The 18,201-nt window shown below is 47.5% G+C and overlaps 2 protein-coding genes across 2 annotated transcripts; one reads left to right on the forward strand and one right to left on the reverse strand.

Moving 5' to 3' along the window:
- Window positions 1–249: 249 nt before the first annotated feature.
- Window positions 250–10,989, reverse strand: LOC109749629 (ultraviolet-B receptor UVR8). The gene is made up of 6 exons (XM_020308580.4): window positions 10,174–10,989; window positions 8,792–9,001; window positions 8,588–8,698; window positions 6,378–6,746; window positions 6,182–6,289; window positions 250–884 (listed from the first exon to the last, which is right to left on the reverse strand). The coding sequence occupies exons 1-6, from the start codon at window positions 10,483–10,485 to the stop codon at window positions 540–542; spliced, it is 1,455 nt and encodes a 484-aa protein (XP_020164169.1). The 5' UTR covers window positions 10,486–10,989; the 3' UTR covers window positions 250–539.
- Window positions 10,990–14,157: 3,168 nt separating this feature from the next.
- LOC109749638 (uncharacterized) lies at window positions 14,158–14,577 on the forward strand. The gene has a single exon (XM_020308589.1). It carries the CDS (start codon window positions 14,158–14,160, stop codon window positions 14,575–14,577), a length of 420 nt encoding a protein of 139 aa, XP_020164178.1.
- Window positions 14,578–18,201: the final 3,624 nt, after the last annotated feature.

The following is an 18,201-nucleotide window of genomic DNA, read 5'->3' on the forward strand; positions in this document are numbered from 1 at the left end:
AGCAACGAAAACATGGCAATTTCGTGTCATATCTTCCCTTGTAGTGTACGCGAATAATATCACGCACTTCTTCCGTTACCACACACCAACGTACACATCATTCGGTAAATAGTATACAGAAGACAACAAATCATTGTAAGCAGTACAGGCAAGAGAATCAAGCTATCAAGCAATGTTTCAAAAAAAAAAGGGAAAGGCTTCAAACAGTAGATAGAGCCAAACAAAAGGAAAGAAATAAAATGGGAAACATTAATCACACCAACAATTTTATATACAAAATCATTCCATGTTCAAGTATTTAATACATTTGCCAAATTACTTTACTATATGCTCTTTTAACTACAACACTTTCCATTTCTGCACATCTCTTGTTTACTCAAATTCTCACAGAACACTGAAAATCTAAGTACAAAATACAGTTACGGAGATGAAAACATATGCTCATCATTATTGACTATAAGATGGTAATCTCAGCCTTGAATATACCCGACAGGGGCTGCAATCGCCACTTTTGTATAATGGCAATCTTGGCATTGAACTTACCCGCTAGGCGCTGCAATGGCTATATCCTCAATACTACTTTTGTCGAACATTATCTCTGTAGGTTTCAAACACCCACGAATGAATTCCTGCCCAAGTTGCGCCCGCTCATTGTCTCCAAAACCAAACACGATACCTTTATTTGTCACTGCAACAGTATGGTATAGTCCAGTGCTTATCTGAGAGACATAATGACCAGACAGGCTGTCGAGAACGCGAGGCTGCATCACTTTGTCAGATGATCCGCGGTCAGGAAACCCTAAACTCCCAAAGCCCATCCATCCAAATGCAAAAACTGAGCCTTCATCAGTGAGAACAAAGGTCTTTCTCTTTCTTGCGCATACCTGTCCAAATTCACGAACACAAAAGCTTTTACATATGAAACTTGTGTAATTATGCTGGTAAAAGTATTGAAAGATAACAACATTTTCATTAGAACATGCAACTTCAGTCTCATGCTTTGCATGAACTTTAAGCCGAGCATAGCACTGGACGGGCACGTTCAGAACCGGCTGGTAAATGCCGCCCATGAAATCTGGACAGCACTGAGATACTTTCTTGTTCGTGCATAAAGTAAGACATAATTCAATACCTGGACAGTTATATACAAATACGAAAGGGAATACATCTGACAAACAATTACTCCCCGGCAGGGCTCTTGTTGCAACTAATGGATTCCCGACAGATAGGATAAGGAGAAGATGCTGCAACTTGTCCATACAGTCAAACATCCATTAAATGAATTGGTGCAGATGCTCCAATAGTTTTGATGTTTCACTAAATGGTTTCCTCAATGATTAACTAAATATGGATTATGTAGCAAATTTCAAACATCACTCTCCTGACTAGATGTTTCACTAAATGGTTTCCTCAATGATTAACTAAATATGGATTATGTAGCAAATTTCAAACATCACTCTCCTGACTAGATGTTTCACTAAATGGTTTCCTCAATGATTAACTAAATATGGATTATGTAGCAAATTTCAAACATCACTCTCCTGACTAGAAGACGAATTGGAAAACACCTATATTGCGAGATTCAAAACTCAAATAATTTGTTGGTTCCAGAAATGTAAATTTTTGGAACCATTTTCTACTTTCAACATAGACTTATGAATGGTACACTATTAAATTTATTAGTAGTAATATGACTAGAAAGAAATTCAAATAGACTCAACTTTATTTGTGATTGTTCTGTAATCTAAATTAGTGTTAAATACAAAATATGAACACTAATTGAGGTCTGCTACTAGTAGTTGTTGCTTTGGTTCCTGCTACTTTTAAGTACAATGTTCGACCTTCTCTCATTAAATGCAGTATTGTGATTCTTCTGCGAAAGAAGCTAAGGGCATCTCCAACACCGCCCCCGAAAATGGGCCGGTAAGTCCGCAAGCTCAAAATAAAAGCATATCAAATCTTCGATGAATGAAAATATTCAAATGCAACAGTACTTTTAATTTAAATATCACCCCCTCTGTAAACTAATATAAGATCTTTTAGATCACTGATCTTATATTAGTTTACAGAGGGAGTACAATCCAACTAAGTTTTCAAATAAAATAGTTAAAACTTGAATTCAACTCGATCAGATGCTCGAGTTGTCCATTTAACCAATCACAGATGCTCAATCAAATCTTCCTTGAGCTGCTCATGAGTTGCTCGATGCCGAATTTGTTGATGCATTTGAATAAACTCATCAAACGTGGCCGGATTCTGATCTGATAGTTGGATAGGATCACACCCATGTTCTCAAATTCCAGACCTCCGGCAACATCTTCACCCTCATCCTCCACGATCATCTTTGTGCGTGATCACGCAACATGTCATCACCTCCCACAAGGTCTCATGATCCCATTGTTTAGCAGGTCCACGAACAACTGCAAAACCGGCTTGGAGCGCTCCAAATGCCCTCCCCGCATCCTTTCTAACTCCTTGTCTTTGGGCAAAGTGAGCTCTTTTCTAACCAACTGCATCATAGATGGTCTTGACTAACGTAGTCCACGGATGATTGATACCGTCGATCAGATAGTAACCCATGGTCATTGTACTGATGCCCATTGACTGTATAGTTGCAAGGAGGAGCTTGCCCTTCAGTCAAACTAGCAAACAATGGAGACCGCTACAGCACATTGATGTCATTGTGAGACCCGGACATGCCAAAGAAAGGGTGCCAAATCCAGAGGTCATGTGATGCAACTGCTTCAAGAATGATGATGGGCTTCTTAACATGGCTCTGAAATTGCCCTTGTAGGGCTTTGGGCAATTCTTCTATTTGTAGAGCTTTTGAGCAATTCTTCCACCTCCAGTGCATGCAATCAAGAGATCAGAGCAAACCTGGCCACCCTCTTGCTTCCAACATTGCCAAGATCCTTTCTGTGTCGGCAACAGTTGGTTCTCTCAAGTACTAAGGTCCAAACACCTCGACCGCCGCAACAAATCTGACCATGGCATCTCCACATGTGCTCTCAGACATCCGGAGGTACTCGTCCCATGAATCTACGGCCGTGCCATATGCAAGCATCCGCAATGCAGCCATGCACTTCTGGTAACCAGAGAATCCAATTCTTCCTACGGGATCCTTCTTCGAGATGAAGTAATCATTGTAGGACCGGACACCATTGTAGAGGGGATCAAAGACATTTTTTGCATCCTGAAAGCGCCGGTGAAAATTGTCCGTGAATAAGGCATCAAGGGCAAAGTAGTCGTCCATCGGCATCAAATGGCCCCGTGCCCTATTCCGGTTCCATGCTTGATGATCCTTGTCTCCTTGATCGATCCCTTGAAATTGAGAACATGCTCTTCCGCACGCTCCGCGTCTACAAGGACCACTTGCATCATCGCCGTTTCATCCGCATAATCCTTCTCGTCAGACAACTCAACGAGTGCTCGTATAAGTACTCATGAATCCTCAAACAGGCAAAAACTTTAGCATGGGCATTTCACCAAACACTTGTCGGGTGGTAAACGGACGAGAGTTGTGGACCAACGCCATAGGCAAAGCGGCGGGAGCGGAGGAGGTCGTGGAGGTCCAGGGGTGTAGAGCAGCGGCTGCGGCGCGGGAGGAAGCGGATGTAGAGAAAGAGGGAAGGGATGGAGACGGGGTTGGGTGGCCCGGGGGTGTCGGAGACTCGGAGTCCTACATGACAGCGGTCCGGACTCCCGCAAAGCCTCACAAGAGATGGAGACGCGGGGTTGGGTGGGCCGGGGGTGTCGGAGACTTGTAGTCCTACATGGCAGCGGTTTGACAAGCGGACTGATCCGCGGACCGATGCGGGGCGGCGTTGAAAGGCAAACTGCATCTGGACAGCGAGTTCCGGATGTATGCGGGCGATTCAAGGGTCCACTTTGCAAATACCCTAAGGCTGGTCATAGTGGTGAATAACTTAGACTAGTAATATGCATATGTTACTAGTCTATATGTTAGTACTGCCTCTGTTCACAAAAATAAGGTGCTCTAACTTCTTTCTGAATCGAATGTATATAGATACGTTTTACCGTGTTTGTTCATTCATTTCTATCTGTATGTAGTCCATATTGAAATATCCAAAACATCTTATATTTGTGAACGTAGGGGGTACTTCCATAGTGGGTAGTATCATATGTGTGATAACATAGAGACCTTCATTTATTACTTTGTAATCATTTTTCATTGGGAAGCGCTATGTGATGGTAACACATTAGAGCAAGTACAATAAGCTTATGTAAGCAGGCTATAAGAATTAAAATATTATTTTCCTGATGACATGGAGGGAAGAGAAGAGGAGAGAGAAGATGAGCTGGCTACAGAATAAGAGCCAGCTGCAGCACGTGCTCCTAGGCACTATGTGAGAGTGGGAAGTGGGACATGTATTAATAAGTAGCAGAACTTTATGTGTAACTATTGTACTTGCCGGCTATAAGGTTGGCTATAGATGACATGGCGAAGTCATATAGCCATCAGCTGGCTATACTATTAACCATGCTCTTAGAGCAAGCACAATCAGCAGGCTGCAAGGATTAAATTATTATATTTCTGCTGAGTTGGATGAGAGAGAAGAGAGAGAAGTGAAGCGAGCTGTAGATTAACAACCGGCTGCAACACAGACTCCAAGAAACAATGTGAGAGTGTGAAGTGGGCCATGCATTAAAAAATAGTACTCCCGCCGTTCCAAAATAAGTGTCTCAACCTTAGTAGTACAAATTTGAGACACTTATTTTGGGACGGAGGGACTACTACTTAGCAACTAGCTACTATACATGTTGGCAATTAGGTTGACTATATGTGACATGGCAACTTTATATAGTCGGTTGTTGGCTATACTATTAATCATGCTCTTATGTTAATCCATTTGTCTCTCCTCTTTAATTACCTGCCATGTCATCTTTTTTGCCTGTGTGGCATGCATGTTACTATGTTATTACTCCCAATATGAGTAGTCTAAAAAGTAGATGGAGGTTGGTGTATATTGCCATGCACGGTGGTAAATATTGTCAATGTACTCAAAAACAGCCCCCCCCCCCACCCCTCCCGAGCACACCAAAATGGGCCTCCCAAAAATATGTTGAAGCTTGGCCTCGTCCAGTTATGCTACGAGCCAATCAAGCAAATCATTAATCATTTATAAGAGTTGAAGAAATGCTCCGAGTTATGCTATGAGCCAATCAAGCAAATCATAAATCATTCACAAGAGTTGAAGAAATGCTCCGAGCATAACAGCATAACACCTCGCACAGCTAAATGAGCGGTGGCACCTTGATGTATTTGAGCACCACCAGGCTACCGAGCACGGCCAAAGCCTCCGAGCGTGGCTACCCTGGGCTCAAGCGGTTGGGTTGGGTAAAAGTGAATTTGCCCGCAGCACATTTAATGCAAAGCAGGAGCATGGCCGACCGGGCATTAAATGCCAAGCAGGCTATCGACCATATCCCGCTGCACGCTATGTATTCTAGGGGAATGATGATGCTGTCGCAAGGCGGTATCACGATACCGCGCGCGATAAGAGGGGCAGCTGATCAGACTGGCACGACAATACAGTGCCACTTTTTGACTATGGCTCTGACACCCTGACCAGGGCTACTGCTTCCATGAACTACTTTTTGGCTATGGTTCTAGTACCCTGACTAGGGCTGCTGCCTCCATCAAGTACCAGACACTGATGCGTGGTTAGCCCCTGGCCGAACAACTAAAAGGGGGTCTCCACTGAACCCTGGTTTTGACGATCATACATCAACAAATACATTATGAGCAAGGGCCCAAGGCGCAATTAAAAAGGAATATTCAATATCAAAAAAGGGGGATATGTGAGGAATACAACTTGGTATACTAAATGTTGCACATATACCCTCAAAAATAATGTTGCACATATCTCCAGACCATTGAATGGTCAGACAACAGGGGGGGGGGGGGGGGGGGGGGCGGTGGAACCGAGAGCTAGCAGGTATTTCCCGCATAGCTCTTCCTTTTTTTTAACACGTGCGATGAGTTAAGTACTTGCAACAGGCAACCTCAGTCCCATATCGCTTTGGAGCTTCTTCCAGAAAAATGCATAACACTACTTTTTCGCAGCTAGATAATTTGATCAAATCAAGTATAAAAATATATTCTTCTATGCTTTAGTGAAGTCAGGAGGAAAGTGTTGTGTAAACAAATTCAACGGACCTGTACAGCAACTTGACCCTTCAGGCCGACAATCAATTCTGGGCTAGTTTTATCATTTTCATCACCATGACCTAATGCTCCACAGTAGCCTCTACCCCATGTATAGACCTGGAGAGAAAAATCCGACTTTTACTTCTGTCTGGAGTGTATAGAAGTCAAAAAAGATAGTTGAAAGTCCATTGAACAATATACTCACATATCCCAGCGCATCAAGAGCTACAGCATGCTCATCTCCAGCGGATACACGGACAACAAGAATGTTCCTCCTCTTAAATGATTGGATTGCACGTGGAAGAAGTTCATTGTGCTGATCCCCATGTCCAAGACAGAAGTTAGTACAAGACCCAAAAGAATAAACTGTCCCATCATCAGTCACAGCAAATGTATAGCTTGCACCAGCTGCAACCTGCACCACTGGACTGGGACCTTTGAATAATTCAACAATCTTTGGAGCAGCCCTGTCTGTAGTGTCACCATGACCAAGCTGGCCATGTGTGTTACTTCCACATGTATACACTAGCCCCTTCCTTGTAAGTATCACAGTGAAACTTAGACCAGTAGCAACCTGTGAAAACAACAAGATAACATGAAACTAGGGCTGTGCATCACAAAGAAAAGGGGAACTGAAATTGAGCACTTGGAACAAGAGCTAAGCAATTTGATAAATCAATGAAAATAGCACATGCACATGGAAATAATAATCAGTAACAAAAATTACACAAATCCCACATATGACAACCAACATGTTGATTTAACATGTAACTGAAACCAGAGTTAGTACCAAGGGTGAAAGACAGGGATCAGGTGGTTTAGCAAACCAAAAGGGATATATAACATGTGAAGCTGATTTTCAAGATCCTGCAGACATGTTGATGGCGCATGACTAAGAAGTAAGAACTAGAAGAGGAACATCAATCTTCTGCGGCATCGAAGCTGGTCTGCTGGGCCATTTATTCGTATAACCATTCAGTTGCCATTCAAGTTTTAAAACGTTATATTTGCATCTTCGCGGCAGGTAAAGAATCCCATGTTTGCTGGGCTGGTCCACATAACATCTCTCCCTCAAAAAACAGCTTGTCTGCAATCCGTAGGTTGTCAATGGCTCATTGTTGTGACACATGAGCACTAGAAATCTGCTGGAGTAGTCTACGAACAAGTGAATGGCAGACGCGCTAACTCGCCCAAGGGAATTTGCATGAAGTGACGGCCCTAACTGAACATGGCATGTTGGCATGCCGAAATCACGCTCGAGCTGAAGGTACCCAAATTGACCGTCACTGCTGAGGTGGTAGGCTGCAGTCCAGACCTTGTCGTCATCGTCCTTGCGCTGTCCATGAAAAAACTGCTCGCACCTATTGAGCCAACCAGGAGGATCAACTGAGCCATCATATGCTGGGATGTCAAGCTTGTGGAAGGCGGGCACGCTGGAACCAGAACCTGAGCCTACGTGATGGTTAGGCAGGAGCGGACGGGAGGTGATGGGCGGGACCCATGGATGGATTGTGGAGGGGGGCGTGGCCATAACAGTGTATGAAATTGGTTGGCAGGTGGAGACGGGAAGGCAGCGGCGCTCTGCGGCAGCTGCTGCTGTAAAGCTGTTCATGGTAGGGCTGCTACTGGTAGGTGGGCGGTAAAATTGGGAGGGAAATAGGATGGGATTTGAGCTGTAAGGTGGGGGTGCAAAGTGGCCCAGATTGATATTAGGGGGCAGCTGCGACGAGTAACGAGATGGCTGGAGGTGGTAAAAGGGGGATGGCGGCTGGTGGTGGTTGGCAGGAGTCGCCACATGGTTGTGTTGCAACAACAGGTAGCGGATGGGGGTGCGCAATCTGCCCAGCGGGAAGGGGGTGGGGGGGGGCAGAGGTGCTGTTGGTGAGGGGAAGCACCAGGAGCGCGACGTCGCTGGGAAGGAGAACCAAGGACACGGAGGCGGCGGCGCGGGCGGCTGCTGCAGCCGCGGGATCTGGTAGCGGGGGCAGGGCCGGCGACCGTTGCTCGAGCGTCATCACATGCTTCACCAGCACGGCGAGGGGCGCCTGGTCCTCACTCATTGCCGTATGAAGGTCTCCAATTGCTTCCTGATGATCTTCATTTGCTCCACAACCTCGATCTAGATTTCTTTGCCTGCCATTGCAGATAGATCTGATACCAAATTGAAAGGACCTACTAGGCATAACCCTAATTACTGAAAAGTAAATAAAAGTAAACGACAATATTCTTCTCTCCTTCACTGAGTCGCCCCTTTATATGGTAGATGATACTTGACCAACAAGCTGGTAAATCTATTCAAACTCCAATATGATCTTTACACAGACTCTTTCCTAACAAAGTTGCTTAATCAACTAGGACTCTAATTAAGTGATAAGACTCCACATTTGACGGGCTGACCAACATAACAAGATTTACCTGCTTGCAGGAAATTCCTTTAAGGGCTAGTATTTGGGTTGGCCGAAATATAGTTCGTCCCACATCCCCATGACCGCAGCAAGCTGATGAATTATCTCCACAGGTGAACACCTGCTTAGAGAATTAACTTTAAACAGTAAGTCAAAAGTAACAAAATTATATCGTTAAGAAATATGTAGCGTCCATGAAGGAGAACTCAGTTACCTCCCCAGACTCTGTAACGAAAGCGGCATGGTTGTGAAAGGCGGATATATTAACAACACGGGCAAGCGACGGGAAGGAAACCCGACTGAATGCCACACACTGTGTAGTATCAGGACCATGTCCTAGCACACCACACAAACTGGACCCACAAGAATAGACCGAAGAGTCATGGACTAAGAGCGTGTGATATCTCCCTGTCGCTACTTGCATCTGGAAACAATACAACATGTTCACATAGATAAGAAGCCAATTTGGACATGATTTTCTAATATCAGAAAATTACAACCATTTCAGTGCCATACTAAAGAAGCCATTGCCAATAAAAAATAACAAAACAAGTTGTAGACAAAAAAGAAATAACTTCCTAGCTAATTCATTTACTTACTGGCACCCCCCTCCAAAACAACCTAATACGCATGAAATTCAGCTAAATGCCCGAACAGTCTTGTCCACAGGAACATGTGCACGGTCAGTCATGTGGCAAACATTCTGGATACTTGTGGGATATGGTCAGGTCAAGGAAAAAGCCAAACTTCTTTCCATGAGTATCTTGAGATGTTTGCCACCAGAGCATTCCAAACGTGGATACACCTTTCAAGTGCGCACAGGAGGGTTGCAGTTAGCTTTCAAGTGGACATGGGCTCTGGCTGATTATTTGTGAGTTCATACATGGGAAAACCCTATAAATGATATGCTAGGGAAGAGCAAAGTCGACCCATGTCATGTCACTGGCTGGAGTGAACAACCATATCACAATGTTTCTCAAAATGTTTGTTTGATATGAAATGGAAGAAAATGTGCTTGGAAATCGAGCGGGACGGGGTGGAGAATGGCACGAGTAAACTATTAGATGCGTGTTCTCCAAAGTACAAGGGTTCTCTTGATGCAAGATGGATGGCTCAATTTTTTCCTAGAGTTATACGTTTGTTGCACATGCATGCTTAAAATGTAAGAAACCTTAAAACATAGAACGAATTGGCAACAGAATTTACCAAGAGGCCATCATAATAAATCATTTCGAAATGAATGCATCTGATTTCATGTCATGTCCATGGTAGCATTATATGCCATAGGAGTGCATACGACAGAAAGGTTACTAAGTTTCTCATCATGAATTAGTTTTTACTGTTCACTTTGTCTTAAGATGAATATGATGCGTCCCACTTTAAGCCAAATGTGGGTGTGTGTTCTTTTCCTACTTTGGTTACTCAGAATACCTTGAGCCATGCATGACCGAATGTATCTCTAATTTATCCCAATTCCCATATGTGCAAATGTAAACCCAGTGAACCCAATCATTACGACCAACATCTCTACTCACCAAAAAGGTTGCATTTTCCCTATGTTATATCAGTAGTAAATGAGAAAGAAAGGGTCCTCACGTTGCCGGACGAGGTATGTACGGTATCGAAGGATTGCTCCACTGACTGCAGGAACCTCAGCACCTTCTTCCAGCTACCGCCACATCTTGCGAGGAGCTCCCCACGAGCCGCAGGCCCAATGACGGAGCAGGCCATGCGCGCTGCGCATAACCGCGACGCGGCTTGCTCAGCGAGAGGACGGAGGGCGCGGCAGGTACCCTCAAGCCTGGCGAGGTCACCAGCGGCGAGCCTGCCGGAGCTCAGTACCTCCCCGATGAGGTGGCCCGGTAACTCTTCCATGGAGAAAGCGCGAGGCGACTTCTCCCCAGCCATGGATCCACCGCCACAGCTACGAGGAATCGCTGTCCTTGGGGTGAAAAATCGGCGGTTTTTGTGCGAAATCGATCGGAATCATCCAAAGATCCGGACGAGCGTATCGAAATGGTAGGAAACCAGAAGGAAAACTAAGAGAGGCTAATCCGCGGAGTAGCGACCGATTTGCTGCGGACCAGTGAAGCGGAGCGGAGAAACCAAATCAGATCCACCAGATTCCAGGTCCCCCGCTGGAAGCTCGAACCAGCAACAGCGGATCGAATCCAAATCCAATCGGGCAAGGAAGGGCCGAATTGAATTGAATCGAATCGGCAGAAGCAGAAACTGGATAAGAATCGGTTGGTCGGAGGTGGGAATTGAAGCGGGGATGGCAAGGGGCTCCTTTCCGAGAAATTTGGCGAGTATTATATTTGTACGCACGCAAAAAGGATACGGACGAACACGAACCGACAGGAAGCAGAGGAAAGCAAGGAAGGGGAAGAGAGAGAGATAATAGAATGGCGTGAAGCCTCGCTGCGCCTGACGACTTGGCGTGAAGCCTCGCTGCGCCTGCGCGGTAGGGCCGATCGTGGCTACGGCAACATGTCAGTGAGTGTTTGCAGGGAGCGATGCGGTGTCAGTGGGAAGGAAAGAATGTTCGTTGATCGGTTCGGTGGGTGAGCGGAGGACGACGTGTCTCGGCGTCGGCGTGGCCGCCACTATCGCCTCACACTAGCCACAACGGAGAGTAACATATGCTAGTAACATACACATATCCCTAGACTATATTACTATCTTCATAGTGGATAGTAACATAAGTATGGTAACATGCAAAGCTTCATTTATTATGTTATAGACTCATATTGCATTGGAACATGTGATGTTACAGTAACTAGCTAAGTTACTACAACTCCCTCTCTCCTCATTAACTCATTGCCACAGAAGCAAATTTGCTGAGTTGGACTTGATGTTACTGCTGAAGTTACTCCCACTGTGGCTAGTCTCAGGTGATGTGTCAGGGAGGTATTGGTCACTTAGCTTTGGCTACGAACAGCGACATTGAGAGCAAGTACAATAAGCTTAGTAGGCTATAAGGATTAAATTATTGTTTTTCTACTGACATGGAGAGAGAAGAGAAGCCGGCTACAGAATAAGATCCAGCTGCAACATGCGCTCCTAGATACTATGTGAGAGTGGATCTACTCCAAGCGCTAGGGTTAGGGTTTCGGTGGCGGAGGTGGTGTGTATACTGTGGTGTCTAGGGCGGCGACTGCGTCACCCTCGACGCTGACTGGCGGAGCCTCTCCCCACGATGCGGTGCTATGGCGGAGAAGGTGAAGGAGAAGAACGTAGGGACTCCGGCGGCGATGGCTTCACCTGGGGCGACAGCGACCCCGGGCAAAGCGGTAAGTGGGGGATCTTCCAAGTCCCCCGTCATGAGCAAGACGCCGGATCCCACGTCGAGCCTCTCGGCAAGGCTGGGAGGGATGGTACTGCTAGACAAGGAGGCGGAAGGTTTCGTCTTCAAGGAACCAGATCAGATCCTGCCCAAGAACATGAAGTGGTCAGCGGTGGGGAAGGCGTTCTCGCCGAGGCCGATCAACAGGACCGTGCTTGAAAAAACAATGCAGAGGGCATGGGGGCTACACCATGAAGCAAGGTTCCGGGATATGGGTGACAATATCTTTGCAGTCCACTTTGGCAGCGAAGGAGATTGGAGGCACGCAATGACAAACGGGCGGTGGCAATACGATTTCATTGTGCTGGTACTGAAAGAGTATGAGAGCAACATACGACCCTGGGAGATGGTCTTTGATTAAGTGGACGTGTGGGTTAGAGTGACAGATCTACCACCGGGCAAAAGAACATAGGTGTTCGAAAAAGCTTTGGGCAATTGGCTTGGGGAGGTGGTGAAGGTAGATGTCGATAAAGATGGGATGGCCAGAGGCAATCAGCTGCGAGTTAGGGTAAGAATCTCAATATTTGAAACGCTGGTTTGGGGTTTTGTCCTCAAAACATCCCAGGAGGACAGGCTTGGCACGTGGTTTAATTTCCACTACGAGAAGATCCCGCACTTTTGTTTCGAGTGTGGAAGGCTTGTGCATGTAGACGGAAAATGTGAACCACCGGTTGATAAGTCAGCGCATTCGGGGGCTGGCTAAGAGCTTCCCCAGGAAGGAGCACTGGCTCCAAGAATGAGGCAAAAGGGGGGAGGGCAAATAGCAACAGCAGCTTTGTTAGCACCCAGTCGGGGGGGGTGGCAGGGAACAGGAAAGCTTTGGGAGGAGTAAAGATGTTCCAACAAAACGCAATCTGAACGCTGAGTTTGACAGGCCGGAGAGATCCCGCACTGGCGGGCAGCGAAACAAGGGCCAAGCGGAGCTTACTAGCCCTTTGAAATATCATTTCAGGGGCGAGTGGCCAGAAGAAAGAGATCTCAGGCATGAAATTGAGAGAAAGAAGGAGAGGGGCCTAAGGGAACAGCTCAAGGCCCAGCAGAAACAAAGGGAGTATGAACAAATGCAGTATGAGGTAAGAGGACAGAGGGAACGTGGAGCGGTTAACAGAGATATGGATGGGATGTATGCATACAGACCCCGCTACTTTGGAGAGAGAAGGAGGGGATACTATATTAGGAAGCCCAGGCAGGTTCATGAGGAGAAGAGAGATAGAGGTAGCGGCGCAAATGTCACCCCAAACTCGAGAAAGAGACGGCCGCGTCAGATGTGGGTGGCCAAAGAGGTGGGTGACAACCATGAAGGTCACAACAATTTCATGAGGGACACTAGACAAAAGACTAACTCTGTTTTTGAGCGGATATCAGAACATGACGAGATAACGGCGGACCCTGCCAGGGCGCGGGGCCGCCGAGAGCAATGATCATCCTAGCCTGGAACTGCCGAGGGCTGGGGTTGGACTTGGCAGTGGGCGAACTACGGGACCTGGTGAGGTCGTACAACCCAGAGGTGGTGTTTTTATCAGAAACAAAAAAAAGGGCTGGCGCGATGGAGAGACTAAAGTGGAGTCTGGGCTACCACCATGGAGTGGTAGTAGATTGCAAGGGCAAAAGCGGTGGACTAGCTTTGTGGTGGAGGGATCATGTGGACGTTTCAGTGAGGCCGTGGTGCCAATATTACATTGATGCAAAGATTACAATAGATGGTGTCCCCTTCAGGTTCACTGGAATCTACGGGGAACCATACGTGGACAAGAGAACGAAAACTTGGGATGTGCTCCGTTATCTTCGAACCCAAGATGACCTCCCGTGGCTCTGCGCCGGTGATTTTAATGAGACCCTGAGACAAGATGAACAGCAAGGTGGCAACCCAAGGAGCTTAAACCAGATGGCGCTGTTTGAGGACTGCATGTCCGACTGCGGACTTGCAGACTTGGGATTCAAGGGGTACCCATTCACGTGGGATAACAAGCGGGAGGTCCAAGACGTGAAAGTGTAATGCAGATTTTGCTCAGTTATTCCCAGAAATCGAGGTCCAACACGTGATGACTGAAGAATCTGACCATCAAGCGATTGTCATCAGGGTGTCAACGACACTGGCCGAGCGACGGGAGCGGGGACAGCAGCCTTTTTTATATGAAGTTGCATGGGCACGACATGCAGAGTACGACGGGATGGTGGGCGTTGCATGGGAATAGGGCCATGCAACCAATCACCAAGGGGGGAATCTTGAGACGATGTGCTACCGGCTGAGAGCTGCGTCGAAGACCATGCATGCGTGGAGCCGAACGGTTTTTGGCTCCATTAAGAGGCAGATCGCTCATCTTAAAGGGCAACTCATTGAGCCAAAGGAGCGAGCTGCACGAACTGGATACAGGCAGGAGATTAAGGACATCGAGGACCAACTACACGAACTCTATGAACGTGAGGAAGTGTATTATAAGCAGAGATCTAGGATTGACTGGTTGACTGATGGGGACAGGAACACGCAATACTTCCAAAACCGGGCCTCGCATCGCAGACGGAAGAACACGGTGAAAGGCCTGAGGAGGGATGATGGGACAAAATGCATAGATGATGAAGGAATGCGCAGGATGGCAGCACAGTTTTATGCCCATTTTTTGCTTCTGAAGGTTGAAGGGATGGGCAGCGAGTAATGCAACATATTGAAGGTGTTGTTACTGAAGAGATCAATGTGAAACTCACAAGGCCGTTCACCGATGAGGAGATTGATGTGACGCCCGGATACTTAGGCTACAGTAATCCCCCGTTAATGATGCCACGTCACTTCTGTCACTGTAGTTAATCTCGGGTTAGTTCAAAAACCGATTCAAAATTCAAATTCAAAATCAAGTCAAACAATTAAAGTTTTGAAATATTAAAAACTAAAATGTTCGGAGTGAGCCAAATAATGCATAAGTAATTATGGTGGAGAAACCACGGTTTCATAAAATGTTTAAATGCTCAAATGGGAATGAAACAACAGCATGGCCAATTTAATAAATGCCTTTTGTTAATTATAAAATGTTAAAATATTTTACTTAGGGGTTTAAACTTTAGTAACAGAGGTATAATTAGTAATACTAATTTTGGTACTACTTTTATGTTTTTATAAAACTTAGATAAGATGAGACTAAAAAATAAAACAGTAAAGGTAAAATAAGTAAAAAGAAGAGAACAAAATAGAGAACGAAATAAAAGAAAAGGACCCCCCTGCCCAACCGGCCCGCCCACCAACCGGCCCAACCCCCTCCATAACCCATCAGGGGGCAAACCCTAACCACCCCGACCGCACACTCCCCCCCACTCCCCATGTCTCTCCCTCCCGATCCGATCTGGATCGGGGACGAACTGCTTCCCCCCCTCTTGCGACGCCAGCGCCCCAACCCCGTCGCCGGACTCCCCCATCGCCTCGACCCCGACGCCGCGCCCCATCGCTCGCCGTCGCCACCCCGTCACCGCTGGACCTCGTCGTCCACGTCCTCAGCCCCGACGACCGCACACGTCACCGCCCTCGCCAGATTCGTCAAGCCCCTCCTCGCCGGACTGCCTCCTCCACGCCGCCGTCGTCCTCGTCTACCTCCCCGAGCCCCGCTGCCCTGGACCCTACCCCCCGCGGTGAGACCCCGGCCTCTCCTTCCCCGCGCGCGCGCTCGAATCCCACTGCACCGCCTAGCGCCCTCGCCGTGTCCGCCTCCCGCAGCTCCGCTGCTACCTTGCTCTGGGGCGTCGCCGCTCGCCTGCGCCGCCGCGCTCACCGTTGACCGCGGCTCCCGCACCGCCCCGACGCCACTGCTGGCCGAATTGCCCCGCGGTGGTCCGGCCGCACCCTCCACGGCTCCGACGTCCTCCTCCGGCGACCGCCCGCTTCGCTACGGCCCTGCCCCGCTATGGCCTCGCCGGCGCCCACCCGCGCACACCGGCCGTCGCCCGGTGGCCTCGCCCCGCCGCACCTCCTGCGGGCAAGCGCCCGCCCAGGCGCCATTCGCCCGTTGCCCGTTCGCCCACGCCCGCAATGGCCCCAAGGGCCTATGACAGCTGGGCCCCGCCCCCTAAACATTTTATATAAAAAAGAGAATAAAATAAATAAATAAATAATAATTAAAATAATTAATTAATTAATTAATATAAATAATCCTATTTAATTAATCTAATTAACTAGTTAGTTTAATTAAATAGTAATTAGATTAGTTAAATCCTAATTAGACTAAACAGTCAATGACGAGCGGGACCCACACGTCTCAGACGGTTGACTGATGACATCATGCTGAGATCACGCTGACATCATAATTACATTTTATAATTAATTTAAATTCTGTTAATTACTGGAAATGAATTAAATCTTTAAAACTAATATTAAATAATCTCTATCTCGGATGAAAAAACTTTGTACATGAAAGTTGCTCAGAACGACGAGACGAATTCGGATATGCAGCCCGTTCGTTCGCCACACATCCCTAGCATAGCAAACTAGCAACTTTCCCCCTCCGGTTCATCTGTCCGAAAACGCGAAACACCAGGAATACTTTCCCGGATGTTTTCCCCCTTCGTCGGTATCACCTACTACCGCGTTAGGGCATACCTAGCACCGCGTATTGCCTCGTTATGTTTTGTGATGCTTTGTTTGCTCCGTATTTACTGTTTCTTCCCCCCTCTTCTCTCCGGTAGACTACGAGACTGACGCCACTGCTGGTGCCCCGATCGACTACGGTGTTGACGACCCCTCCTTGTCTGAGCAACCAGGCAAGCCCCCCTTGATCACTAGATATCGCCTATTCCTTCTCTATACTGCTTGCATTAGAGTAGTGTAGCATGTTACTGCTTTCGGTTAATCCTAAACTGATGCATAGCCTGTCATTGTTGCTACAGTTGTTACCCTACCTGCTATCCTACTGCTTAGTATAGGATGCTAGTGTTCCATCAGTGGCCCTACACTCTTGTCCGTCTGCCATGCTATACTACTGGGTCGTGATCACTTCGGGAGGTGATCACGGGTATATACTATATACTTTATATACATGACACATGTGGTGACTAAAGTCGGGTCAGCTCGTAGAGTACCCGCAAGTGATTCTGATGAGGGGGCTGAAAGGACAGGTGGCTCCATCCCGGTAGAGGTGGGCCTGGGTTCCTGACGGCCCCCGATTGTTACTTTGTGGCAGAGCGACAGGGCAGGTTGAGACCACCTAGGAGAGAGGTGGGCCTGGCCCTGGTCGGCGTCCGCGGATACTTAAAAATAACGCGCTTAACGAGTTCTTGGTATTTGATCTGAGTCTGGCCATTTGGTCTATACGCACTAACGAACTACGCGGGAACAGTTATGGGCACTCGACATCGTGGTATCAGCCGAAGCCTTCGTGACGTCAGCGACTGAGCGGCGCGCGCCGGATTGGACTGGAACGCCTGCTAGGCTAGGTCTGCTTCCGGCCGCGTTCGCAACGTGCAGGTGTGCAATGGGCGATGGGCCCAGACCCCTGCGCCATAGGATTTAGACCGGCGTGCTGACCTCTCTGTTGTGCCTAGGTGGGGCTGCGACGTGTTGACTTCCGAGGCCGGGCATGACCCAGGAAAGTGTGTCCGGCCAAATGGGATCGAGCGTGTTGGGTTATGTGGTGCACCCCTGCAGGGAAGTTTATCTATTCGAATAGCCGTGTCCCTCGGTAAAAGGACGACCCGGAGTTGTACCTTGACCTTATGACAACTAGAACCGGATACTTAATAAAACACACCCTTCCAAGTGCCAGATATAACCCGGTGATTGCTCTCTAACAGGGCGACGAGGAGGGGATCGCCGGGTAGGTTTATGCTATACGATGCTACTTGGTGAACTTACCATCCGCTCTCTCCTACATGCTGCAAGATGGAGGTGGCCAGAAGCGTAGTCTTCGACAGGATTAGTTATCCCCCTCTTATTCTGGCATTCTGCAGTTCAGTCCACCGATATGGCCCTTTACACATATACCCATGCATATGTAGTGTAGCTCCTTGCTTGCGAGTACTTTGGATGAGTACTCACGGTTGCTTTTATCCCTCTTTTCCCCCTTTCCTTTCTACTTGGTTGTCGCAACTAGATGCTGGAGCCCAGGAGCCAGACGCCACCGCCGACGATGACTCCTACTACACCGGAGGTGCCTACTACTACGTGCAGGCCGCCGATGAGGACCAGGAGTAGTTAGGAGGATCCCAGGCAGGAGGCATGCGCCTCTTTCCATCTGTATCCCAGTTTGTGTTAGCCATCTTATGGCAACTTGTTTAACTTATGTCTGTACTCAGATATTGTT

The sequence above is a fragment of the Aegilops tauschii genome, chromosome 2 (genome assembly GCF_002575655.3).
Source record: "Aegilops tauschii subsp. strangulata cultivar AL8/78 chromosome 2, Aet v6.0, whole genome shotgun sequence".
Classification (NCBI taxonomy): domain Eukaryota; kingdom Viridiplantae; phylum Streptophyta; class Magnoliopsida; order Poales; family Poaceae; genus Aegilops; species Aegilops tauschii.